At 42.8% G+C, this 27,708-nt stretch overlaps 1 protein-coding gene across 2 annotated transcripts in view; it reads left to right on the top strand.

The window, feature by feature from the left end:
* Positions 1-27,708, top strand: part of LOC143373454 (semaphorin-1A) — a 446,461-nt gene that overhangs the window by 232,046 nt on the left and 186,707 nt on the right. For both annotated transcript variants that reach the window (XM_076820736.1, XM_076820735.1), the window contains exon 5: positions 9,729-9,899. In XM_076820736.1, the coding sequence (XP_076676851.1) occupies positions 9,729-9,899 (171 nt within the window). The remainder of the gene's footprint in view (positions 1-9,728; positions 9,900-27,708) is intronic.

Genomic DNA, 27,708 nt, shown 5'->3' with positions numbered 1-27,708 from the left:
ACGTGAAATTAGGGGGGGTTTAAGTCATCAATTTCCTAGTTTTGAATTTGTTTAAAAAACACACTTCGTTAACCCTACGCGGTCACAGTTCTGTAACGTTGCACGGTGGTCACGCGGCCGATTTTTAAATAGTTACCGTAATAACTGTATCAGCCCAATCGAGTCCCAAAAATTATAATACACACTTTGAACATTGCAGAATATGGAACAGTCGCGTTTTAGTAAGAAATGAAATGACAGCATGTACCAACAAAAATCGGAAAGGTGTCAAGTACTGAAAAATGAACTGTTTTACTGAAACAATCACACCTACCTTTTTTTATTCTTCGATTAATTTTCGTACAGATTGTGGCTGATACTAATAAGATATAGCTCTTTTAGAAAATATACAGTTCCATACTGTGCGTTTCAAAAAAGATATTTATTTAGAGATCTGAAGATGGTCAATCGCGGAGTAAAAACAAACACGATTAATTTACATTACATTTTATCAAAGTAAATTTCTCGAGTAGAATGACAAATTTTCATTTTTGCGATAAAATTTACGCGCTGGTCACACACTTTCTGATTCAAAAACTGACGGTCCCTATCGGAAGAGGAAACCTCAAAATTCCATAAAATGCCAGATCAATGCCACTTCAAAGCCAGGAACTTACCGGTATCAAACTCCAAAGTTAAAAAGCATTGGATCCAGTGTGACCAGGTAGGGTAAAAGTTCGCGATTTTGAAACCGTCAGACTTGTTCTTATTTCACTTTAATCTAGAATAATTGACCTTTACAACTGTTCCCTAACATACGAAAGTTACTTCATCTAATACCCCATGCCACTAATAACCCCCTAAACATCCACTAGAGAAATTATTCTTTCGAAAAGATAAAGGTTTACAAAGAACACCTTGTTTACTTATTCCTGCAACCCGCGGCAAATAAACATGGACGCTCTAACCGCAGCAATCTCTGCTCTCTAAAGGAGCAGATGCAGCCACCGCGTCCACGCGACGGTGGCTACAGTCTCCGTTTAGTATCTTAACGTTTCATCGTAAAGCGTTTAGTTTGCGAAGTTTGTCGAAGCTTAAGGGTAATTAGACGGCGATGGGGGCCGCATAAAAATTGGGATTTCAGCCGCGGAAGCCGTAAGCGTCTCTAATTATAATAGCGCGGGCAGGCGAACTCGAACACGTTCTCTGTCCCGTTTAACGAGAATGGAACGACGTACGTGACATTAAAAGGATACAGGACCGTTTTCTTTCGCGTGGATCGCTTGATTAACTGGTAATTCGTGCCCGGTGTGCTGCGGTAGACGTGACCCGGGGTATCCTTCTTAGTGTGTACACTGCGACCGCTTATAGGTTAATCCGCGCGGCTAAAGCAAAGCCCCCGCCAGCCTGGAGGAATTGAAAAGAGCGTTTCCAGATACACGGCGGCACCCTCCCTCATCTTCTGGCGAAATTAAAGCCCGCTCTGCCTGCTTGTTTACGCTTAGGGAAAATCACGGGACGACCGGGCGAAACGTATCTCGTCGCTGGCGCCCCGCGAATCAACCGTAAACGGAGTAATTAAAATTTAATTTCGCGCCTCACCACGGAAGTCGACCATCCTGTACATTCAATAACGAGGATTCGTTAATACCGAGTCGACCTGCTGCCGCCACAGCGCCAATTAACGTCGTGCGAAAAACCGATTCGTGGAAAGGTGGAATATACTTTTGGTAATCTCGCCATCTTTGGGTAATTAAGGATTAGGTTGGTTCATTGTTCCGGGAGGCTGCTTTCGGTGTGTGCTAAGTGTTTCTTGGGAATCATTCGTGAGAGAGAAAATAGTATTATATCCTTTTTGGGGGGCGATGGAAGGTGATCTCTGGTACAGTGCTGACTCAAGACTCGAGGATTATGCAAATTGGGAATTATACGATTATTCAAGAATAAAACTATTATCTTCCCCTCTCAGTGAACTTTGCTCTGTCTTCGGTGATTTGATATCAGGAGGAATATTATAATTTCAAAGTGGACATTCGGAATCGTATTTCCTCTGCTACCAATTTAATTCTTCGAATTTTTTATACGGGTTTAGATCTGTGGCAGCCAATTCACGCACTCGTGTGCAATTCTTAAACCTCGATTCAGTTCGAGCTCCTCTTTTCCTACCCACTCAATTAAAAGTCTCTGGAACAGAGGCTCCGTCTATTTCTGCTGCTTCCAATAGACGTGTCCGCGATTCTAAGACGTCGATTTCATCGAAGCACGATTCAAGGGAAGAAAGCTACCGCGGCGAATCGTTATTTTCGACTTTATCCCCCGATCGTTATAGCGCTTCCCGTCGAAAGTTCAGCCGGAATCGGATGGAGCGTTCGCTTGGGCTTGGGAAAAACTTTGCCAGAGTCTCGAATACTGTCGGGGGTCGAATGTGTCTGCGAGGGATCCATTTAATAATCGACTACCGAGCTGGTGTTTGCGTTTCGCGGTTAGAGGACGATGGATTCTCTGCTTCCTCCGCTTTTTCTATTACGAAATTATTTAATCCTTTTCTGCCTGCGTGGCAGGAGTATCGTTGAAGCTCGGTGTGCATCGCGGAATATTCATTCGAAATAAATGCCAGGCGTGCACGCGAAATGTAGGAGATCCTTCGGAGGACAACATTATACAGAATACCAAGAGTGTTCGTAACGTGGACAAAAATGTTCAGCACCCGTCGCGAACAGTGCACATTCTCCGTGGCCAAGAGTTTGCTCGCGGGTTCGAGCGTGAAACTGGCGGAAATTGTGGCCGGGCGACGCAAACTCGGAATAAAAGTGTCCACATTCTTTGGAGCCCGAACCGCTGAACTTCTGACGCTCTTTTTCTCTGGAAATTCTATTAGATGTTGGAAATCGCGTTTACCATGGTGCATTACCGAAATCCCGAAATTATACAGCGCGTTTGTATTTACTGGCATTCCTCCATAAGCCGGAATGCTAAATAGAACGCATTGTCGGTCGCACATTTCGTTATTCCCGTCGAAACGATCGATTTAAAATTTTCGATTGGTTTCAGAGAATCGAACAATAAGGAACAAAAGGGAATTTAATGTACCTTTAACATACGCGGTAGAGTGACACAGCGACTAGATTGAAATGGTATTTAACAGCTTCCGGAACGGTAACGCCTTTACTCTTTCGCTACATAATTAAATTTGAGTAAACGACATTAACAAAAAAATCGCAAATCGAATTTATTCGTCACCTACACTGCCGTTCATAAGCGTTAGGACACCTGCTGCATTTTCGCAAAGTGTGATGTTTGGTACGGATTGAATACTTTTCTCTGATTTTAATTTAAATTACCAAGTAAAGTACAATTTGTTGGAGATCTTCAATAAAGTTTCAACGTATCTGTTTCACGATTATTCCGCACAGAGCAGGTGTCCTAATACTTATGAACGGCAATGTACCCCTATACCGATTACATTCATTACCTGGCCAAAAATCAAAATGGTTTTTCTTCGTAATTTAGGAACCAGGCGTCGAATTAACACGAGCCAAAGTGGAAATTAAAGCTAAAAAACTATACTTTTCAGTCGGCGCTTTATCATTTGCACTGTATAAATGTAGCGTCCACTTAAAAAAATATGAGAGCCGTAGATTAAATAAGGGAAAAATTATTTTTTACTTTTTAGTGCATTTTTATTTTTTTGAAGCCGGTTTTAATTTTTTTTAAATTTTTTATTTTTAACTTTTTAGTTTTGCATATATTCACACAACATGCTAAGTAAATATGTGCGTACGTACATAAAATAATAATAATTAGGTGACAGTACTCTTTATTATTAACCAGAACTGGCAAACTATTGGGCCAATATTGATACAGTCTGGGATGCGACCACCGAGGCATCGCCCTCTTTCAAACAAAAAAAAAAGATGATCGAAATCGGTGCACATGCTGAAGAGTTATGCGGGGACATGAAAAAAAAACTACATACGGGTGTAATCTATAACCTGCTCCCTTTTGAAGTCGGTTAAAAATGATATTTTAGGAGTTTTTGAGGGTGATATTGAGTTCACAAGAGTGAGACTCTGTTTCTATTTGCAACACTCGCGACAAATTTGAAATTAGCATCCCCAAAAACTATTACATAAATACCCTGGCAGTAGATGTTTTCCTCCGCAGGAGAAACTAGTCCATTTCAATCCTACGAAATTCTGGCACAAACTCTGTTACCGAGGAGTTGATACGCGTCGCAACCCCTGAAATCTGAAAACCTACGCAAGACACAAAGACGGACCGCAGCAGGAGCTCCGCAATTACATTGAATCCTGGCCCGAGGAAAAGAAGGAAAGATTTCCCTATCTTGTCACATCGTGATTACCTGAAACTCGGAGGGGGAGTAGGTTTAAGCCGAAGCTGGCCGAGGCCGCCCCTTTCGCGGGCACGAGTTCAAACAGACGCAGAAAGGGAGGAGACGGCTAACTTTTTCGATAGCCCGAGGATCGTTACCCTTTCAAATACGGGATAGCGTTACCGTATGATCCGCACGGCCGTCCTCAAAGTAAAGTCGGAATCCGGACAGAATGTATTCAGTGCCCCAGAAAAAAAGTTTCCCGGCCGGCGGATAGCGGGATCAGAGCGATGTCCCGGGCCGAATTTATCCGCGGGTTAGAGCGTGAAACCGGCAGCAGCCGTGGGCTCGAAACTGTGAAATCGTATTACCCGATGAATATGCAGCGCGATTTTGCGGTCGAAAGTTTTCGGTCCGGTTGTAACTCGCGCGGACCCGTCTACGGCGAGCACGGCGACGCGGTACCCTGGAACCGGGATCTCCAGACGTATTCTAATTAGTACAAAAACCCCGGCTGGAGGGGAACAGCGGGGCGGACAGGAGGAGAGGTAGCGGGGGAGGACACACGGGGGTTGTACACACGGAGTTCGCGGGGCTGTTCCTAAATCACACTCGACCGAAATCTGCGTTCGGCGGCTTAATTGGTTCGCCGGCAGTCACGAGAGAGCACGGCAAGAAATCACGGTCGAGCTGGGAATTAATTAGGCATCGAGCACGGATAACGTTTAAATCAAATTTAATTGGACAATTCCATTTGCAGATTGGCCAGTTTTGATGCCCCCCAGTTGCAAGAAGCGTCACCACCTCTGCCTGGGGGAGGGGGGTGGGCAATTAAAGATGGCTTTCTTGAGCAGGGAACAAGCTAGACCGAGTGCCTTTCCCGTCACTTATTTGGAAGGCTCGAGTTTTATCAACACCCCGAACGGGCAATTAGATCGCGAGTGTTTCAATGGGGTGATTAAAATCCGATCGAAGTATGGTCGTGACCAGTCGGCTCGCCAATTGGGTAACTCCTGTCTGTTCCGCTGACCCGTGTTGAGCTAGGAATTTTGTCGATGGCGGAACAATCGAATTTTTTGCTGGCTTGTAGCGTGATTTGGCGTTTAAAGATGATTCTGGGGGTTCCTTTGGATCGCGTCGATGGTAGATTGAAATGCCTGGCGGAACGGAACAAGGGCGTCCTCGACGGTGCGTGCTGTGTCACCGTGATACATCGTTCCCGGTGATTCGGTCGGGTAATCGAATCGAGGAATTAGGTTTCAACATTTAAATAGCGAGTCCAAATAATGGGGCGTCTCGGGTAATCTGATTCGCGACGAAATGATTCGCTTTCCCGCGGCTCGGTCGCGTTTATTTCGTTGCCGGTGGACTGTTCAACGAGTTCCACCAGACTCGCGAACGCGTTAATCCCGAAGCGGCGCCAGAACGATTAACGAAAACGATCTGATCGATAGGAACGGACCAGCGGAAGGATCTGTATTTTATTAAAAAGGAGGAGGTAGAAGCGGGACAGGGTAAGAGGTAGAGAAAAGGAAGCCACGGTACGTTAAGTGAGAAAATTGATTTATTTGCTATACCTCGTGATACGCTTCAGCTACACTTGAGCCACGGGGAGGGGCAAAATTAGATTTCACGGTAGACGGAATTTCTGGGCTGCGGGGGCAGGTATCGGAATAAATTTTAAAGCAATTTATTGAAACTTCACCGGGGCATTGTAGCAATAAAGGGCCAGGAGCTAAAAGAGGCAACTAAGGGAGGTAATATAAGGATATTAAGATGATAAAGGAAAGTATATAAGGCGGGCGAGAGGAGGGTGGAGGGGTGTGCGGCGGTGGTGGAAAACGACACACGGGACCGCCCACGACGACATGTAGGCAGCCAGAACAAAATACGATCCTAGATAATGCACTATAACGAGATCAGGTATCGCTGCTGCTCTCGTGGAAAAGTGGATCTCTAGGAGAAGTAGCCGCTGATAAGATTTACCTTCCTTAGCTCGTAGCGATGCGCCACGGCCATCCGAAATTATCAAAGGAGAGGAAATTTCTGGCCTGGCCATGGGAAGTCGTAAAAAGATAGCACGAGTCGCTGCTGGCTGCTGGGATATATACCTACTCACGGACAGGAGAAAAGGCGCGAGAAGGGGTCGGGCTGGATAGCTTGTTCAAGGATTTCTGCTCGACAGTATGCAGCTGCAGTTCCTGTCGTAACCCCGCCACCCTCTCCTTCGCGATTTTCAGCCTCCCTCTTGCACCTTGCTTCCCCCCCCCCCGATCCCTCCCCCTTCCTCTCACTCCCGTTGTTTCATACACACGCTGGGATCTTTCCACGCTCGCCTCGAGCGATTGCCAGTCCGTGCAAGGAAATCCGGAATTTCCAGTCAGAGTGAGCGACGTTCGATTTTTGACCCGCGCACTGCCGGCGAAAATATTTTGTAATTACGCCTGCGCCGCACGGAATCTGTTTCTCGATCCCCGGCTACGATAGCCCGTTCGCCTCTCGCGCTTTTAAAAGCGGGACCATTTTCGCACCGCCGCGAGTTATCGCGGCTAATTTGAATTTATTCAGAATCGGGGGGGATTCGGAGCGTTATACTCATTCCTGTCCCCCTCCTGATTACGTTTTATCTTGCATTCGAAACGGCCACGAGTTTCTGGGAAATCTGTGCGGGTATCGCGTGTTTTTTTGGTTAATTTTTAATTCCCGCTCGAGCGTATCGCGCAGCGACAGGAGAATAATGAATAAACATTTTAAAACCGTGCTCGGTGGCCGAGTTTCGCTCGGTGACATCTCGCGATTTAATTATTCGTGAGCGCGAAACGTCGAAGGCTGCGCGGATAATTGTGGAATTGTTTTACATATCGCATAACCTTTTGTAATACATGATACTGTTTAGAATGGATGAAATTCTTCTGGAAATAAAATTCCCGCAATGGGCTTTGATGCGTACATATAGGCATTTATTTTCTCCGCTCTCAAGTACTTGCATCCTTGTTGCCTGTTTTATAAAGCATATCTCTCGCGTGGTTTTGAGCATTTGTGCTTCTCTTATTTCGTTTCGCTAATGTTTCATTCCTATATTTTATTTTTATAGAATACGTATCGTTTTTAATTGGAGTGCCTGTTTTCGGCGATAGCACGAGTATGTTTCATGCACCACGTTCGTTGTACGTATTTATTAATTCAGGGCAAGCGCGAAGGTAAAATTGTTTCTCTCTCGTTATGAGAACAAGCAATTAACTACTCCTTTCGTTCAGGGTTGCGTGTTGCGATTTTTTCAGTGCGTTTATTTTTAGTTAATGCCTCCGTTTGCGCGGTTTATATTCGCAGAAGACACATTATTATCCTCGTAATGGTTCCACGTCAGGGAAATATTTTTATTTGATGCGCCCAGGGTAAAAAAAAAACAACTCGACACGGACATAATATGCTGCCTGAAATAACGAGAACACGCGCATTCGTGAAGGAAATCAGAGTGCCGTCGTGTACACTCCCATCGACATTTGTATCAACCATGTTCGTTATCAACGAGATTAAATCTCACCTTCGAGGGTAAAAATACGTTGTGCGTTAATTTAATTGGGAGACAACAAGGAATACAATATTTTACATTCGTTAGAAAATTCATATTGTATATTTACATCTGTTGAAGAACCATCATTTACCACGCATTTTTTAAAATTCTTTCCTATATAATCTATATCATACTTAACCGTTTTCAATAAAGTTTCAAGCCAGTAACGCATTATTAATATTATTACATTAGCGTATGGTAGTTAGAGATTCGAATAAATGCGCCGAACAGGCAGTAGCGCAACCAGTGGCGCTAGTGTCTATCAGTGAGAGTGAAAGGGAACGAAGCGCGAATTTGAACGACGCGTTGCCCTGGAGCGATGGTGAAACGTTTGAAATTGATTAGAATCCGTCCGATTTGCGTTTTGAATCGCGTGAAATATTGCAATTATAGAGTTATCGTATACTTATGTATCGCATGCGAAGTATATTTTTCTAAAATCGTGCGGTGGGTGCCATAAATTTGTGGGAATGGAAACGGAGGGTTACTTTGCAATGACAACGGGTTGCACGCTATTTTGATGTATTTTATGATTATTTTTTATCCAAGTTTTATTCACTGATTTTGCTTCAGAAACTGAAGATAAGAATGCTCGTGTCATGTTTTGATAATCAGTAGGCTCGCGGGGTTGTTTTACACATATTAACATATTTCGTTGTCCTTCATAATTACTTAGGAGCTGTGATACATATCAGTATATCTGGTGATTTCGTGGCGTACGGATGTACAGAAATATTTGCTGAATTGTATCGTTCCCCGTGTTACGTTCAATATTATTCGCTGGCTTCATTAATTATCTTATTTGATTACCGTAATTAAATAATTCTGCGTGTTGTTGTACGGAGTAACACACTTGGTGAATAAAATCCGCGAATAGGTACAATATAAATATTAAATTCATTATTGAATTATAATATTCATCAAACAAGTAATGAATTATAAATAATAATTATTCGTTATAAATAATTTAATAATATGTCAGCTACGAGGTTGTAATAAGCTCATATTAATATTATATCGATATTATTAATTACTTTGCATTGGTAATTGAACTTTTTATTGGTCCCATAAGTGTTGCATATTTATATTATGAATTATAAATTTTAATTCATTTTTGCGAATTGCGTGGATGGTATTCAGTCGAAAAACTAATAGAAAATTATGAATCTAATGGATTATTTAAAACATTAGTTTTCATTCTTAAATGTCGCAGATACTATTGTTTCATTACTTTTCTCCCGTATACTTTAGCATTTGATTAATTCCGCAATTATCATTAAATAATCCTACCGTGATTAATATTTATTCTAATCATAGAAATTATCAAATAAAATAAAGATTAGGTGGATCAAATAATTCAATATCGACAAATGAAATATTTATTCCGATAACCACGTTGGAGAATCCTTTTGTACAATAAATGATAATTATTTTCATATGGTTAACGAGTATTTCCACAGAATAATTGTTAATCGTTATTCCTGACCAATCAGCCCCATTCTAATACCATATAAAATTTCTAAAAATTATTTTACTCAACGCACAAAATATCTCTGTCATCGCGCCAAATTTCTCTCCAACCAACACATGTGTCATACAAAGTGTTTCATGACGAAGAAACCGACCTGACTTTATACTTCAGTATTCACACCACTAACTCCTGTAAATTATCTTCTTCGAAGTTGCTTCCATCCATTGGTATACAGTACTGGGTCGACTTATTGCTCGGTCTCGATACATCATAATCGGATTTCATTTTACGAATAGAGTGTCTCAGAGTGCGAGTTACGTTCGGGGGAATTTGATTCCAAAGTAACGGCTGTTTGATCTTGTTTGTTGCAGAGGTTGCAGTGGTCCAGCAGCGGGGCGCATCGCGAACTTTGTTATCTGAAAGGACGTAGCGAGGACCAGTGTCAGAATTACGTACGAGTATTCGGCAGACAAGGGCCTGATCGATTTCTCGTTTGTGGGACGAACGCGTACAAGCCGCAGTGCAGGCAGTTCACCATCAAGGTAAGCGCTTTATATTCTTTTTAAACGATGGAAAAACGCCAAGGCCGTTCGATAAGTAGCCCTTTGTCTCGAGCTACTCGGTTACACTCGCTCCAACTCTGCGCTTTGAATACGTACTGTGATATTTCCAAATTTGCCGTTCAGCAAGCGCCGCGTTTGTTATTTAAAGCGGATACCTAATAGGCTTGGTTGAAATGCAAGGTCGGCATTGCTACTTACGATCGAGCCCAGTAATGCTTTCTTCATTGCAACTTCTTAATGTAGTAAAGATGCATGCTTCGAAGGGTGGAGTAAAATAAATTTTACAAAAAGAATTAATTTTATGGGAAGCTATTTGTAATTGAATGCGCAAATTTCTGTTAAAAACTGCCCGTAAAGTATTGTAAATATAAATTCCCCCAGAAATCAAACAACTAAGTAGGTATTACTGTATCTTATCTAACCCTGAAATATTAATTACCTAATTTACGTAGCTGAAGATTACCCAAATAATAGTTTGACCGATTAAGTCGTTATCGAAATTAAATTTACACCCTTTCTCACAAACAAATTATTATCCGTTATTTTTCAACCACGATCTGTTATTTAAATAAGATTGGGATGCAACAACAATGCACACTGTTACAATTAATTACAATTAGAGATCTGTGTAACCAATGCACAATGCTAAAGTTCGATTAAAACGCGATACCTTGTAATTTGTAGAATGTTGTTTATTATCGAAAAATCTCTCGCCTGTGCATGGATATTTAATGACCAGCCGTTGAACAGGCACGGGCGTCGGTTTGACTTTGCCACTGTTCCGTTTGTTTATTTAATAACCGCACGCGGTGGCTGCGCGAAACTATTATAAATGCGAGGGCAACGGAACACCGTTTCAGAGACAGCAGTCGCTGCAAAACGAGCAAGGGCACAAACTTCGCGGCAAATAACGTTAGAGACGGAGAATTTACGGGTGATTTATTGCTCGATGCTAAATATTGGCGGAACAAACAGAACGTGTAATGCGATTACGCCGTGATAGTAATAAGCGCCAACGATACGGGAACTGTATGTATAATCAGATTCTCGTCAGCTTGCGTCTAATACTATTACGGAATGTTTTATCGTTTAGCGTAATAGGGATGAAATTGCTCGGAAAGCGATACCCACATGTATAAACTTGATGAACTGTAAGCATTCCCGGCGTACTTTCGTCAAATGGGAACTGCAGTTAATTAGCCTCGATACTTGACTCGGCATAGCAAAATTTCTTTTCACGCCACAGAATCATCGATGTTCCTCGAAAACTCAGCAGCAGGAACTATTTCCTTCCGATTAGAAAAATGAAATATAACATCCTGCTGTTAACGTGGATAAATTATGGGGAATTCGAGGTTTCACGAGATCCTCTACGAGAATGGAGTGCATAAACTAAGTTCCGTCGAGTCTTTATCGCAGAGAGCCACTAATGCTATGTAACTCGCAAACACTATCAGTAGTTGCATGGATTTGAAACTGGTTAACTGTTTATCTAACTCCACTAGTTCCCCCCGTTCATTTCTGCACTTTAGGATATCGAAACGTATGGAATATTCAAAAATTTCGTATACCGAAATATCGAACCTCGTGTACTTCGTTTCTCGGTTACTAAGTCTTTTTAACTTCAGTTTCGATTGATATCCCAGGCTGACTCGTCCAGTGACTGGGCTATCGAGAATAATTCGCTTCTGCTCCATAAAGTGTTCCACGAAATGATTGCAATCTTCCACACCTCGCATCAAGCTGTAATACCTTGAGGATCGTGCGTTCAGATCCGATACATTTCCGTCTGGCGTCGGTCACTTGCGCCAGCCAGCGATGATTATCCCGCAGGATGCATTAACCCACTCGATCATTAGCCCAACGTGACTGTGCGTCTAAATGCACGGATCCCAATGCAAATTTCCTATCGGGCAGTGTTTTTCCTTTATGAAAGCTACGCGAACGGCCGCGCGTAATCGTCGCGAAATTAACGGTCTCGGGGAGTAACCCACGGTGCTTCTGATAAAGGGTCTCGTAAGTTGTAAGCTTTATTACTTCTGAAGCCGCTGCTGCACTCACACAGGAGATTGCTGGTTATACGCTGGGACACTAGGAGACTATTTTCGTCAGCTGTTATCGTAAAACGGCCAGAGTAGTCGGCGATATTTCATATCGTAGTAGTTGGCCCATGGTCGACGCGAGTGAATTACTAGGAATATTATTTCAAGCAATTCCCCCGTTTCATGGCCAATCGCTCCCTTAGCTACAATGTCTGGCGAGCGTGGAACAGTGTTGCAAAGGGGTTCAAACTTGGCAAAAGGAGTTAAAAATTGACTTTCTTCTGGTCGATTTATTATATGCAGAGTAGAGCCTGCAGTGTCACAGTTCATAGGGAGGCATAAGGGTGCACGTAAAGGAATTTTCGGTCAGTCGAACAGTCGGTTTGCTCGCGGTGATTATCCTATATTTTAGAAAGGATAAAGTAAAGAAGTTCTAGCTTCTCAAGCATCTCCCCTTTCGTTCCAACAGTCTCTTTTCTTTTTGGTAATATTAGATATAAAATATTAACACGTAGAATATCAATTTCGCGCTAAAGTAGTGTGGATAGTATTCGTTTTTTACCGTCATAGAAGAATGGAAGTACCTTCGTATCTGCTTCGATACCAAAGGACCTATTAATCGTAATAGGAAATATACTGTGTCGGATAAGGGGATATTCGAATGACAGAACATTCCCATAGTACAGTTTAGTTTTACCATGTTATCTTCATCCCTAATCAAATTTATCGGACGTGTTCCAATATTATTCGCTGCGCGGTACTCTCGCCCCAATGCGCCCTAGGTATCCGTTAAGGCCAGAGAAGTTTCAACAGAGAAGGGCTATAAGATTTTCAAAAGGACTTTTGAAACGCGTTGCCCCGAGGAAGCACAGAGAGAAGGCTTTCGGAAAAAGCGCGCTTCAGCTTGTAATACACCGTTCCTCTCGCGTTTACAGCCCCAGCGAATCGGGTTTCCTCTCTTTCTCCCCCTTCCCCATCTATCTTTTTGCACTCCCGCTTTACGAGCATCTGCAGCCCCTCACCGCTCGAGGGCACTATTTTTAATCAGGGATAAAAATAAAAGAGAAATTAACGTTGATTCCGCCGATGGGCGTTACAACTTGTAGCAAACCCTCGTGCTTGCCTTGCCTCTTCTTTTCAATCTATCAGACATATCTCTGCGCGGTTCCTTTTAAGTGCTGCGACTACCCTAGCAACCCGATGCACATATCTGCGGGGTGGTAAAGAAAGAGACTGCTGAAGATTATCTGCGAGTTGTATAAAATGGTTCTGCCGCTCGACGCGATTGCCCCACAATTTATGCGTTTTGCGCGTCGATTCGAATGGTTTTGATAGTTTGTTTTTGAAGCCGAAGCGTTTAAATTCCCCCTTAATTCTCCGGCGTCGCGTCGTAAAGCAAACGAATGCGTGGCACTTTGTCATTGGGTACGGTGATGATTACGGATACCATTAAATGTCTTATTCGTAATCCTATTAATGACCGGCCACTCTAACAGGCGCCGCTACTTTATCCCGTCATTTATAAATTGCATTTCATTAAATTGTCGGGGGGATTGATTTTTATTGTGGTGGAAGGCTGCAGGACGGAGGATTTATGTCGCCAATTAATTGAAATCGGTGCGTGCAGTGGAGCTCGACGATTGCTTTACCTGTCGTTCCGCCATGTTATTGGACGGGTAATCTTCGCGTTGAAAATTTCACGATATTTCATGCGATTATCAGCGGCTTGTCTTCACCAGGGGAATTATAATTTTAGTCGTCGTTGTGATAACAGAGGGGTATATTTTGCTGAAATTCTAGTCGCGCCTCGAATAAACGTAACAGAATATTAATGCGAATTTTTAGCATTACCATGGAATTCAACCCCGTAGCGTATCGTTTAGAAATATAGAATACAATCTTGAAATAATAATCAGCAATTAGGGACCACATTTCCTCGATCGATTATTTCGATATCTTCACTGATAAGTTTAGTGAATGTTAAAGTGCGTGGTTGCTTATCGGTTTACCAACTTCGTTGCTAGGAATTTTCACGAATGTACTTGTGATTTATTTTTTTACTTTGCTTATGATGGATTCGTTTCGTAAAGAAACAATTGTTGATCGTCCTAGACATAGTATCTACTTTGAGAATCTTAAGGGGGCAGCCCTATTTAGGACGCTAGGAATAAGGTGATTTTTGGGAATTTTTTTCCAAGAAACTGTTAAGCGGGTCTTTTCCAAACTTTCAGGGTATTTTAGTGCACATTCAAACAATAAATAATAATTTTTTCGTTACAAAGTGTTCGGTAGAAATGGAGATATATGAACACGTTCGTAGGAACTCGCACGCCGGAGTTGCAAATTTGAGATTACGTTGGAGGCCCCAATTCTTCCCCGAAATAAAAAAAAAACATCCACCACCATGGTCCATCGACCATGTAATTATTCGAGAAATAATAAAGTCCTTGATTTGGTTATTTCTGGGAAGAATTGGGGCCTCCAACGTAATCGCAAATTTGCAACTCCGGCGCGCGAGTCCCTACGAACGTGTTAATATATCTCCATTTCTACCGAACACTTTGTAACGAAAAAATTAATTTTTACTGTTGAAATGTGAACTAAAATACCCTGAAAGTTTAGAAAAGATCCGCTTCACAGTTTCTCAGAAAAAAATTCCCAAAAATCACCTTATTCCTAGCGTCCTAAATAGGACTCCCTTAAATGGAACTGCTAGTCATCTTCCAGAACCTTTATAATTACAATCGCGTATACTTAACCCGAGAGTCTTGAACACCGGAAAGTGAGCCGTAAGAGACTAAGGAAAAACGGATCGTCTGTAGTCAGACTCGCGTTGCGGATCAATATGACTGAGTCCATATCCCTCCATAACTTTCGTCGCGTTATTTTAGAAGCCAGTTTCGCCAAAAGCTACCCAAATTGGTAAGAATCTCAGAAACGTGCACAGATTCTGCAAAAATTCCATCCAACATTCTCATCTTACTTCTGCGTATCACAAAAAAAAACTTCTTCACACCACGAAACTTAATAAGAGCATCGCTATCGCTGATACATTCTCGACAAAACTCTCCCCAACGAACTTAGTAACACACCTAGTACATCAGCTCAGGTGCAAAGTGTCGCCCATAAACGTCGCGCGAGGAAGAGAATCTTCGCCCTTTACATCGAGAGATATCACAGAAGAAGGTAATGAAAAAGTGCACAGTTTCTTGCTTGCAATCCCAATATCTCTTAGCTTGCTCGAGCTCGCCCGAAACAAACGCGCCTATTTCCATCGAAGCGTCCCGAGGGACGTAAATTCAACGTAAAGTTCGCTGTAAATAAATCGCAGCGCTAAGATAACTTCTTTATGCGATCGTCGAACGCGCGACAACGGCCTCAGCCGACTACTGAAACGGGGAACGGGCGGGGAGGTGGAGGCGTCGCGGCGCCCAAGCGTCTTAATAATGGCACGTCGTAGAAACGCGCCGTCATGCCAGCAACGGTGGAGAACAGGGGGAGGGAGCAAAAGGAGAAGACGAAAAGTGGCATGAACTCGTGATTTATCTGCTTGCATATCCCTCTTTCTCTCTTTCTCCCGATTCTCCAGCAAACAGCAACCCTCTCTGCTGTCTGTGTGGCGAGCTCGTGTGCGTTGCTTTCTCTGCATCAAGCGTGCACGCGCGTTGGGCTAGGACCTTGCTAAGTGACATTTTAAAGGGAAAAAGAGATAAGAATGTACGAACGCGCTTTGATGCATGCTTGGCGGCTATTACAGGGAGCTATAATTTTGCGGCTTGGAGGGCCGAGAATAGAGATGCTTAGCTCGATCTTTCTTCCGCAAACTGGCCGATTTATTCGGCCACTGGCCGACCTAACGACACCCTCGCGAAAGAAGCAGGCTTCTATGCAGGATAACGTTCGTTATTTTGGGATATTAGCCTCCCCCGTTGCACGCAGCCTTTCGTTTCGATGGGCTGGTGACAAAGATGCAAGGAGAATGAAGATAATCAGTTCTTGCGTTCGATGCGAGGGATTTTTATGAATTCGAGGAATTGTGCGCCTACTCCAGGCTCCAGGTGAAATTAGGGGAGGTTTATGTGATTATTTTGCTGGTTTCGAATTGCTTTAAAAAATATGGGATATTAAACCTTGCAGCTTTCGTCAGCTTTTAGCCTTGATAAATAAATTTTTATCTGCAAAACTGCCAATCGTACAGAGTCACTTTCCTGTTTTCATTTCAATCGAGAAGGATTGGCCATTCTGAATAAATTTGGTTTTAAATTGTAAAATTTATTTCATAGCCAGCTGTTGCATACCGCAGTGCGCTCCGTTTCACGTAACAGGAGTGGCAAACTTCGACAGTCTGTATTTTTCGAACAGATTGAAATCCAGCAATGCGATGACTTAAACTCCCCCTAAATTCGCCCGAATTACATCGTGTATCAGTTTCGTCAGAATCCCTCGCACCTAGTGCAAACGGTGACCGATTTGTCGCGAAATGCATCATGGTATTAAGTACAATGTTCTTGGGTCGTTGCGAGCGAAACGTAATCACGGAAACACACCCATCGACGTTTCGAAGAAAAGCGAGATAGGAGAGTGTACAAGTGTTGGGATGCGTGCTTCGCACCTATTAAGGTGAATGTATACCTTGGCAAATGGAAGGGCGAACGGATGAAGATATTTACTTCAATTTTTCTATTACGGGTTGACGTGCGACACAAAATAGTGGGTTACAGGGGACCATTCAATGGAAACAAGATCCCCCCCTCTTCATTTTCTATTTACGATCCACGGAAGGCTTCAATTGACGATTAGGCTTTCGTGGTTCGGCGCCACGTGCAGCGTGACAACGTTACACGTGCGCTGACAAACGTGCCCGAGCAGTCATTTATTTTATATCCGTTCTAATCTCGACGTGTCAATGGTAAAAATTCTGTTGGCAGAGCTGGAACATTTAATTTCCCTGCTGGATGATGAGAAAATAGTGCGACAAGTCGACGTCCATCCGTCAGGAAGGTCTGAGCGACCCAATAGCACACCCGAGAGTTCAACGTACGCGTTCAGCAACAGACTTGAAAGAGAATGCTCGACCGCGCAAGGGTGCACCGCCTATCGTGTTGCACCTAGTTGCCATCCTAGTAGGCAAACTTGGCATGCGAGAAGGCGGCAGCACGTGGAACCGATATCCGCGAGAGACCGAGAATGGACTCGATCGAAGGGGCAGAATGGAACGTTTCATTCTCACGTGAGCGTCAACGTGTCACGTATCGGTCGTTTGCTCGAATGTCCCGGCGAAGTCCTCGTGTAATCAATCGAGGACGCCTCGCCTGTCGCCCTCCGCGGCCGAGTCTTATCGAGAGTCTGTCTTGGGCGAGGGAGGGACGGTGTCCCCTTTCGACATCGAGACACTCCTATCATCTCGTGGCTGGCGTCGCCAGAAGATCAATCTTGCTACGCACGAGACTCGCGGTATGCTCTCGGAGGACTCGTGGCCAGCCACCGAGACTTTTATTCCACCGGGGATTCGATGTCGATCCGCGGCGAAATTTTATTTCCTGGGCGTCGTTAGGATCTCATCTGTTGGCTGGGAGAAATCACCAGGGACTGGGGGGATTCCGTAGAATCGATTAATTAAGTCAATACGGGCTCGGATAATGGAAGAACGGACGAGGGGGGCGCCGGGACAGCAAAGAAATTATTAAATGGGAAGTGATTGAAAAAAGTTTCGGGGCGGAGGGAAATGGAATTATATTCGCCTGGCGGATAATATGACGGAGGTGGTTGGGCGAGGTCGCGCGAGAATGAAACGGCCCCAAAAATTTAGATTGAGTTTAATCTGATTGACTCTGTTACCGGTTATCCGTCGCGGGCTGAAACTTAGGCGCCATCTCTCCGTCGAGCTGCTCGAGCTTCACTTTTTCCGTGAGTGTCGAGTGTTCGGGCTTGGAAATGCAGGGGTTCTGTGAAAGTTGTAAGAGGATAAATCTGGAGCATGAAAGGGGAGGATAAAATACTTTTTGAGGTACGATTAGTTAAAGGAAAGTAGGATTTGTTTGACTAGTATTGCTTCTTCTATTATCAATGAAGTAATGTATTAGGTATCCGTGGTCGAATGCTGCCTGTATTTTTATTCGACATAATAAAGTTGTGGAGTGATTGGGTGAACTTGTATCGACCACTGTTTTAATTTATTATAACTCAAAGATTAAAAACTAAATAATGTAGGTTCGTATAATATTCTTTTCTTCTTTTGAAGCTAGAGATTTATCTCCTGAAAATATCTGCATCACTTTTGGTGACGAAGTAAAAATTATTAATATATCAAGTTTATTACAACTACGAAATTAAGCCCTGTAAAAAAATATCTACATTCCGAACGTCGACGTATTAACGAATAAAGGTAACAGTGTTTCGCGACGCAAGATTTTTAAAGCTAAATTTTTAAAATTCCATCAAAGCGTTATTTCAATAATTTTATTCTTCTCTTGAAACTGGAACATTTAACATAAAATTCGTAGTGAATGAAACGAGTGTTCGGTATACCTATGAAGACAGATTACAGTGAAGGAATGAAATAATTGATCAATAGCGAGGCAACGGGGCAGTTGCAGCGTGAAAAATTGAGGATAGGAATCGAAAAATTTCGCGATATTGGGTTATGAATACGTGATGCACGACGAATTGGTTTCGTTTTGATATTTTCTATCCTCGAAGGAACAGGATGCAGTATTGCTCGATTTCAGCGCGGCGGGTATCCTATTGTCGGGATATGGTAGACCCTGGTTCGCCAGTTACCGAATTCAATCAGAAAACTTGTACCGACAGCTTTTGGATTTTTAATGGCAGACCTAATTTCTACGTGTAGCAGAGGAACTCGGTAACTTCCTTCCCACTGCAGTAGTCACATGCTGAACTTATCGTGTAATTAGATAATCGAGTTTCTACCTTTTTGAGAATTTATCTCCGCGGAAAGAGCGATTCTGTTCCTTGAAAGATTAAGAGACAAGTCGTATCTTCGCATTCAAGTACACAGTAACTATTCTACTACTATTACATCAGGTAAACTCATCGGGTGTACTTATCCCCTGCTACATCCAGTGGCGGATTTAAGGAAAAAGGCCCAGGTTAATTTACTAAAAACGGGCTAACAAGGAAAGATCCCGAATCCGGAACATCAAAAAATTCTGAAACTTTGTGAATTACGTTATACGTATAAACTTGTAAACAAAATGCTCAGAATAAACTGCTATATTAAATTTTGATCAGGTGAGGATTAAAAACGAATACTTGTACGTAGAAAAGGATTTCATAATTGAAGATTTAAATTGTCCAAGTGTGCAAGGTGTCTCGGAAACTTGATACTAGATTGACAAATGAAATATTCGTCGCTCGTTAAACAAAGTTGTGCAATGCTTGTCCGTAATTTTTTATGGATTTTTCTGAGGCTTTAAATTACAACAGGTGTTCGACAGTTCCTCCCTCTACAATAATAAAAATTTCCATTCACCGCTCGACGGATGTTTTCCATTGTTCCTGGCGTATTTCGGATTACTATAAATGCATTCTGCAAACAATATTGCATATTCAATCGACAAACATTGTATATATATCGCAGGACAATTGTAAGATCAGTCTTTTTACAAAATTTATACCTCAAATTAAAATTCGCCAAATTTTTAAGTTTTATAATCCAAGTCTAAAAATTTACAGAAATATTTGCAAATACATATCCTTGGGTGTGATACACCCCGTGTGACCGCGAAGGGATAATGACCAGCGAGCTTTTCGTTTCAGTCCCCTAATAAATCACTTTCGCAGCATCCTTTATATCGCAACCTTTCAGAACACCCTGTATATCGCAGAGCTTCATTGGAAGAATGCAAAGAAGCTCCTTCCTCATAGCGAACGGAGAGAAACGCTCGAGATTCTGTCGTTGATAGGAATAGCCGGAATTCTTGGAATAGCCGGTGATTTGGTATGGCTCGTTTTGTTGAAGTTTATCGGAAATATTCAATGCCCCGAAGATGGAGGACGTGCCTTTTCACCGGCCGCCCCCAGAGCGCGGCGGAAACCCGCAGAGGCGTCAGGCACTGATCCGAGCTGTCGTAAGGGCGCTTTATCGGCCGCCTAATTCTCACGTCCAGCCGAAAGAAAATTCGAGTAGGTACGTTTATTCGGGTCACGTGGCCCGATATGGCTTCCGAATGCGCGCCCGCACCTTTGGTCCATCTTCTTCCTCCTTCCACGCCCCCTTTCTTCGAGCTGTTCCTTTGCTTTCTTCCCATCCTCGTTCCCGGCGAGTCCTCAGCAAAAGAGTCGAGACCCCCTCGCCGGCAACACGGATTCACGTTGCGCCCTCTCCACCCTTCGGAGTTACTTCCTTCCTGCTTCGAGTGCTCTGGAGTTGGTCCAATGTTCCGTCCTACCTGGACAGTTTCCTTCTCCAAAATTCACCTCTTGTCCATGGAAGGACGAGCCCTTGGCGCCTGTAGCTCGCCACTCCCAAGTCGTCCATTTCCATAGGATGCCTCTTAACCTCTGCGCTGCTTTCTTTCTGATAGTTTTCAGCTGCTTGTCTCCCTCTCCCCCTTGCTTCGCGCTCTCCACAGTCCCAGCTCATTCATTTCCAGCCATTCTTTCCCCGTTTGCTGCTACTGTCTCATGCTCCCATTATTGTCTCCTTTCTTGCGGCTTCGAATCAGCCCCGACAGACACGACCCACCCTTGTATTTCCTCCCACGCCACCATTTCCCCAAGTAATTTGCCCACGCTGTTCTCTGCCCGCGGATAGAACTTCGCCGATATTCGTTTTCATATTTTTCTCCCACGGAACTGGGTATCACCGTTCGGCATCGCGGGGAATATTCGACGGGTGCGTTTCGTTCGACGGTTTTCTGGCCAGTTCATTTCGACGAGGATCGTTTAACTTCACCCCCTGCCCCGGCCCTGTATCCCGTACTTTCTATTTCCTTCGACTTGTTTTCTGGCTTAACGCTTTTTCGCTGGTTTACTCGCGCCACTGCTCGCTCATTTTCGACTGGCTCCTTTTCAATTTCCTCGGGACTCCCCCTCGCGATGCCACGTTTCGTGGAATTTTTGTCCGTGTGGAAGTTCGTCTTACCGCGGCAACGCACGGTGCTGTGCTTAAGGTTAGACAACCGTGTAAGCTGTGTAAGCGTTCAAAGCGGTTGCTTCGTTGATTTGGAAGATTCTTGGAGTATGGCGCAGCGGACTCGTGCGATAAATTGTGATTCTGTTTCTGCGATGTACAGGGGTGGTTACATTCTTGCGTGCGGTTTGTAAATCAGGGGTGTACTAGTAAACACAGTGAGCCAAACAGTGCCCGTTTTTATTTTATAATGAAAGACATAAAAACTTTACTTTTTACACTTCACATACTGGTAATACACACTAAGTCATAAGTTAAGAAATAAAGGATTTTTGTATTATATTAAGTTTAATAATTGGGGGCTATGCTTTTGCGCAGAATGACTCGGTGTATGTAAGTTGAAGTCAAGTTCACTTAAATTAAAAGATGAGTCGCGATTATTTTGGACTAATAATCTTTTAATTCTCTCCGATGATCTATTACAAATCTAGTGCTGTTTCCTTGATCTTTTTGAAAGGTGAACAACTTCCAATTTTGTATAATTGATACTAAACTATAATCATTTTATATATCAAGATATACTAGGTTTCCCGCAAGAATAAATCTCACCTTCATTATTAATTCTGTGCCAATTCCTTATAAAATAATTTAGTCATTCAGTACACTCTGAATATATGTACCTATACAATCTCTCTGAAAATCTTCCAATTTCTCGCAAGTACCTACTTTCCCCGCTAAAAAAGTATCCAGCTGTCAATAAGCTAGAAACGAACCTTTTCTACGTTATTAAATGACTGTCGCATTTAAACACGCCTGAATAAGTATCGCCACAATTCGAAATTTTCACAAACACCCGAGTTCCCTCGCAAAGGAAAACAAGGACCTCGCCCGTGCACAGGGTAAAATTGAAATTCTTCGAAAGCGGAAGACTCCGTGGCGCCAGATCCCCGCGAGAGCACAGAAAACTTGCAAATTAAAGTGCGTGATATACGTAAGTATACGACCCACCACTGTATGTCCATTGTCTCCACTTCCCTGTAACTAGAAAATTTCGTAACCCGCCGTTCTTCGCTCTTGTAACTAGAAGCTCCCCAAAACGACCACCCCCTCCTGCTGTTTCACGAATTCCACTGTGAAAGAGCACAGAAGGAGGCGAAGTTTCATCAGCTCTTTATTCGATACGCAGTTTTAAGGGAACCTCCGTTACATTCCCTCTGATTTCTCGTATCACCGTTCCCTTCCATTGTTTCTGCTTCGCCACGATCTCGCTGGAGCCACCTTTCAGCCCGGCCCTTTCCCCTTGTTTACCCCGGCGCCATTCCTTTATGCGGTTATGAGCTCCAACTTATTTTTCCCTGTTTACTTCTGCCGCCTCCCTCGCCCGGCGTATCCTCCAGCAGAAACACGCAGCGACGCTTCCCGCCGCGGCTACAATCCTCCGCTTCGAAATTACAGCTTCATTCCCTCGACTCCTTCGTTTTACATATTTCGTTAACCCCCCAGTTCCTTCCGCTTCAATTCAATATCCCCGAGCTGCTCGAGCTCGCGGGTAACCGTCGGATGTTCGCGCACGTACATACCCGGCCGGGTGAGGCCGCTTGTACAGAGCATCGCAAGTTATTCGTGCTTTATTGTTACGAGCCAGCAACTTCTTTTTCAGTCTCCTCAGGCTCCCATGTCCCGTGTTCTCCAAGTGTTGCAACTTTACCGCGGCTAAACTCCGCTGATGCATTTGCATCACTCAGCCCATCCGCAACACAGCTCCCCCCCACCCTCGTTCGTTTCATTAAAACTTGGGGTATTTCGTATGCGCCTCCCGCTGCCTGAATTTTATATAATCAGCGCCTGATGGAGGGGAAAATTCCTGTTGTGAAGTGGGTAAATTGTAAAATTCAGTTTCCGTGATTTCTCTGTAAAAGGGCCCGCTTTTCCGACAATTGTTTACTGTCTGTTCCGCGGTCTAATGTTTACGGGGAGTGTTTCTGAAATGTGGCTTGGAACTCTGCGGGGTGGCGGCAGTCGCTAAACCGAACGAAGCAACGCTTAGCCAACGTGGAATTGTTCATCAATCCATTGAGCGTGCAGGATGTTTACCTGTTTTAATTGTGTAATTATATATCTACGTTTGTTCTTTGCTTATTATAGGAAAGCAGGGAATTAATTTACTTGTTGACTTCTGGCTGGAAATATTTAATAGCCATGAATGTGGAATTGGTTCCTTTGAACCGAGTTTTATGGATTGCTGAAAGTAATTCTCCTGTTTTTCTACTGTAAACCGTGATAGACCTAGAGGAACATTAATAACTCTCATTAGTGAAGCAGAAAATTTCTGTTTATGCAGGTACTCTGAAAAGATTGATTATTTTTTTAATTATTTTTTATCCTGCAGGGCAGACCGGGGCAAAATGAGCTTTCTTAATTTGTTCTTTAAAAATAGAATATATTTAGAAATTTTAGTGACGTAATAAATATATGTAATATAACAATGATAATTATGCACATTCAGATATCGAAAAATGTAAATTCATTTAAAAACTTAAAAATTAATTTTTAGAGACTGCCGATCGGTTTTCTTTTCAATTTAGCTTTTTGGATAAATGGGCCATAAATGTGTTATTTTAACCCAAAAAATTTTATACGTGTTTGAAACAACCTTATAAACATACATGTACACGCGTTTAAGAAGACATTAATCCCAACATTGGTATATAATTAATTTTCTACTGAGTGCATATTCGGGGTAAAGTGGCCGGTGTGAACTGAGCTGCAAAGAACAGATGCGCAAGTGAGGTGCGCAATATTCTAACCTGTCGGCTGGCTAGAAAACCACGCGGCGTGCTGGAACAGAAACTACCCACAAAAAAATGAAAAATCTGCCACAGTTTTTGACAATCACGGTGCAAAAAAAAGCCAGAAGCTGACGTGCTACACGCGTCAGTTCAGCGCAAGGGGTTAATAATTACCTATATCCTTAATTAAAGTTCTTATTTTAATTCAGCTCACTTTAACCCAGATAGTACTCCATATATGGGGTAAAGTGGTCGTTTTGGCTTTTTCTTTTCAAGTTGAATTTTAATATACTCTAAGTTTATTTTAAGTATTGCTATTCGTCATTTATCAATAGTAATGTTTAAATTATATTATAAATCTATTTCCACACATTTTTATCGAAAGGGAAAAATTTTATTCGACTTCAAACTTTTTTCGTCTCACTTTGCCCCGGTCTCCCCTACAGGGAGTATTCCAAAACTTTAAAAAAACACCCCATACGTGAAGGTTGATGAATGCACATAGTATTTGGAGCTGTCTCTTTCCCAAGTCTCTCCTTTCACTTTTCTACGTTCATTGCCTCGTTACGACACCCGTTTCGGCATATCCTTGGCCCTCCATTCGATTCCGTAATTCGACGCTGCATCCGTGCAATACTCGCAATATTTGACACCGAAACCATCCCTTCGTTCCACCCTTTCGTTCCTCGTTTTCGCGTTCTGTCTGATATCATATTCCCGAGGGAGTTGCCGAACGAAGTCTCGCCACTGTTTCGCTCGTACACCCGCAAACAGGCGCGTGTAATGAAGTACCCCGCTTGCAGTTGTCGTTCTATATGCGAGAGCTGTTATTCAGATCTTTGCATCGCCTCGAATTCCAGTTCTTTTACAATCAAAGCATCAGACTTAACTCTTGTTACTAACTACTTTTGCTCGACGCTGCGTTCATTACCCACACGCAGCACTTCGAAATAGGGAATAATACAGCAGAGTAATTTCGAAACAAGTGCTGCGTTTCTTCCTACGAACTGCGAATTCTAACATCCTTACAGAGTTTAATGAAATCAGCATGTAACGTCGATTCAACTTCGATGCGACTCTGCGCTTGGAGTGATTTGAAGTCTACAGCGATCCACGTCGTTAAAATTTTATACGAGCGTCATCGATCACGTAGATGAGAACGGTTGGTAAATCAGTTTAGGTACGTGCGAGTGTTTGTATGTTGCAAATACTGGTAACAATGTACGCCGCATCGCAAGCCGCTTCAAAGGATCGTTTGGAGTGTCTTATTCAAGGTGTTGTTGGCATTGTGCCGCCTGACAAGGTTTGTCATCGTGTTTGTTTTAAGACAGTCATCGAGTCGAGCTGAAATCTCGTCTAGACCCTGCAGCAGATTAATGGGTCACCAGGGTACCCCATTGTCTCCTTCTTCCCCCAACCTAGGCTTAATGAATATTGTTTTCGTGGCAAGCTAGGAATCTGTGTCAATACAGTGTACATTTTTAATCAGGAACACGAAGAATGTAATGAAGAGGTCAAAGTGGCGTTCTGAAGTATCTAATTCTGAATTGTCTAATTGTCTTCACTTATCCGCGTGAAATTCAAAATTGTCTCACAGATGCGACGCTAGTAGCTTGCTGGTTATTTGTCAGAAAACTGTGAAAGTGATTAGAATTTTTTAAAGCGCTCTTACCACTTCCCTGCATTTTGCTTAGCCCTCTATAACGTACCGCCTTCAATTACTGTAACATGGGACTCGCAACCCTTTATTTTATGAGAAAATTTGTATTAAACGGAACCGAGATGGTTCTGTTAATATAGTTGGTTGAAATATCTGATATTTATTTAAAATTCGAGATAGGCACCATTTTTCTACATCCAGTCGCGTGCAACGAAACCATTTTCGCGGTGTCCAGTGTATAATATCACTTAGTTCGCGATTGTGGAGGCGTGAGCCCGAGGAACGCATCGAATCGCGGGGACATAAAGCGAACAGAGGGCCGGGGAACGATCACAGTTCATCGGTGTATTGTTGTTGCTCGAGATCCTCCCCTTGCGCTCTGTATCGAGTTGTTGATCGAATAAATCCGTTTTCCATCATAGGACGGTGGCGCACAGTGCCCATCCAATCCTATAGGTCATCCGTGCTCCATTCTAGCAAACGTATTGCCTCTTATTTCATTCCTTCTGCAACGTGATCCCGGTACAACGATCGTTCCGCTTCCGTTTCCCTGATTTTCATTTTCAATCTCGGTTTTTTGCAATTCAAAGGCCGTACCGCCCAGGGGACAGGCAATAACTTACGGGTCCCGGAGCTGGCCGATTGACCTTTATTCGGATCTATTTTCAATCTTGCAAATGTTGGGGGGCAGCAGTTGTTCAACGGGCGACTTCTTCCTCCTTTCCCGATGCGTTTACCCTGGCGATCTGATTGAGAAAGCTGATACCCCAGCGGGGGAGGGTGAACGTATGATCCTGTGCCAGATTCTCGAGTGTTCGAGTGTCAAAGGTAATACCCAAGTTGGCGTTCCCAAGTTTCGAGGGGTTACGAAAACTGATGGACGCAATCCGAGTGTTTGGCCTATGCTTTCGATCCAGCCTGTTTGTTATTCATCGATCCACTCGCAGAAAGTGTCTGTGAAGTTTGAGCAATGCCCTCCTGCAACTCCTACGAATTCTTTCGTTTCGTTTCGTTTTGTTTTTACCGTTTTAGCATATTGTACAGGCGCTGTGTATGTAAACGGAGGAACGCCTAAACCACATGTTTTGATTCCATTTGCATGATTTCTATAGGACTTTAGAAACTTTCGGAGTGCAGTATGAAGCAGTCGATAGGTGGTTTCGGTGTTATTTTACCGTGTACTGGTGCTTTGAAGAAATTAATGGATCTACATAGAGAGAAGGTTAAGTTGTGCAAATTTGTGGCACGAATAGCAAGTTGGTTTGTTGAACATTTCACGAATAGCTGCAGGATCTATTGGTGATTTGAAACGGGAAACTGGATCGTTGGTTTAACATTCAGCAGGCGTAACGTTTGGTGAGAATATTACTACAAACATTGATCTTATGCCTAATTTGGTATATTTATTTCTATTAAGTAAGAAAAATTAAGTATATATTAGTTGATCTCTCAGAGAAACAAATTAAATGTGTTCTCACCCAGCTACGTGGTGTTAGTTTTGGACGCTTATAATAATAAGAACCTCAAAGTAACAATAATAACTAATATTAATTGTCATTAATATTAGTTCGTAATTTAGATATCTTTATCATTCTTAGTTAGTGTTAGTTTTGGACGCTTATAATAATAAGAACCTCAAAGTAGAATAAAAATTAATATTAATGACAATTATTATTATAAGCGTTCAAAACTAACACTAAGAATGATAAAGATATCTAAATTACGAACTTATGAATACTTATAACCAGGTGGCCAAGTAATCTCTCCTTACAAGTACACTTTCCAAAATGTAATTGTATTATCTTCTTCAGCCCTCCCACCAATCTACATTCACTATTCAGTTATTCATTAAATCGAATCCCTTATCAATATCGTACATCTGTTTTCCCAAAATAGACCCAAAATTAGAACCGAAACGTTGGATAAAGTTACCTCTAATTTCTCGGAGCCAATGTATATTTTGATTATCAGCGAGGGTTGTTCAATAATCGCTTTTATTCCTCCAAATCGGAGCTCAGCAGCGTCTGAATGTCAATATTCCAGCTCCACTATTCCATCCCTTTCTTCTTACTCCATCTTGTTCGATTCTCTCTTATCCCCCGTTCCTGAGGGAGCTACCGAGAGAATACGAAAGCGTCGTGCACCAGAGGTTACACACGCACACAGCCCACACACCTACACTATTGTCCCGGCGTATCAACGC

Source organism: Andrena cerasifolii, chromosome 9 (genome assembly GCF_050908995.1).
Source record: "Andrena cerasifolii isolate SP2316 chromosome 9, iyAndCera1_principal, whole genome shotgun sequence".
Taxonomy (NCBI): domain Eukaryota; kingdom Metazoa; phylum Arthropoda; class Insecta; order Hymenoptera; family Andrenidae; genus Andrena; species Andrena cerasifolii.
The sequence above is the reverse complement of the archived record's forward strand: the minus strand, read 5'-3'. Positions and strand labels throughout refer to the sequence as shown.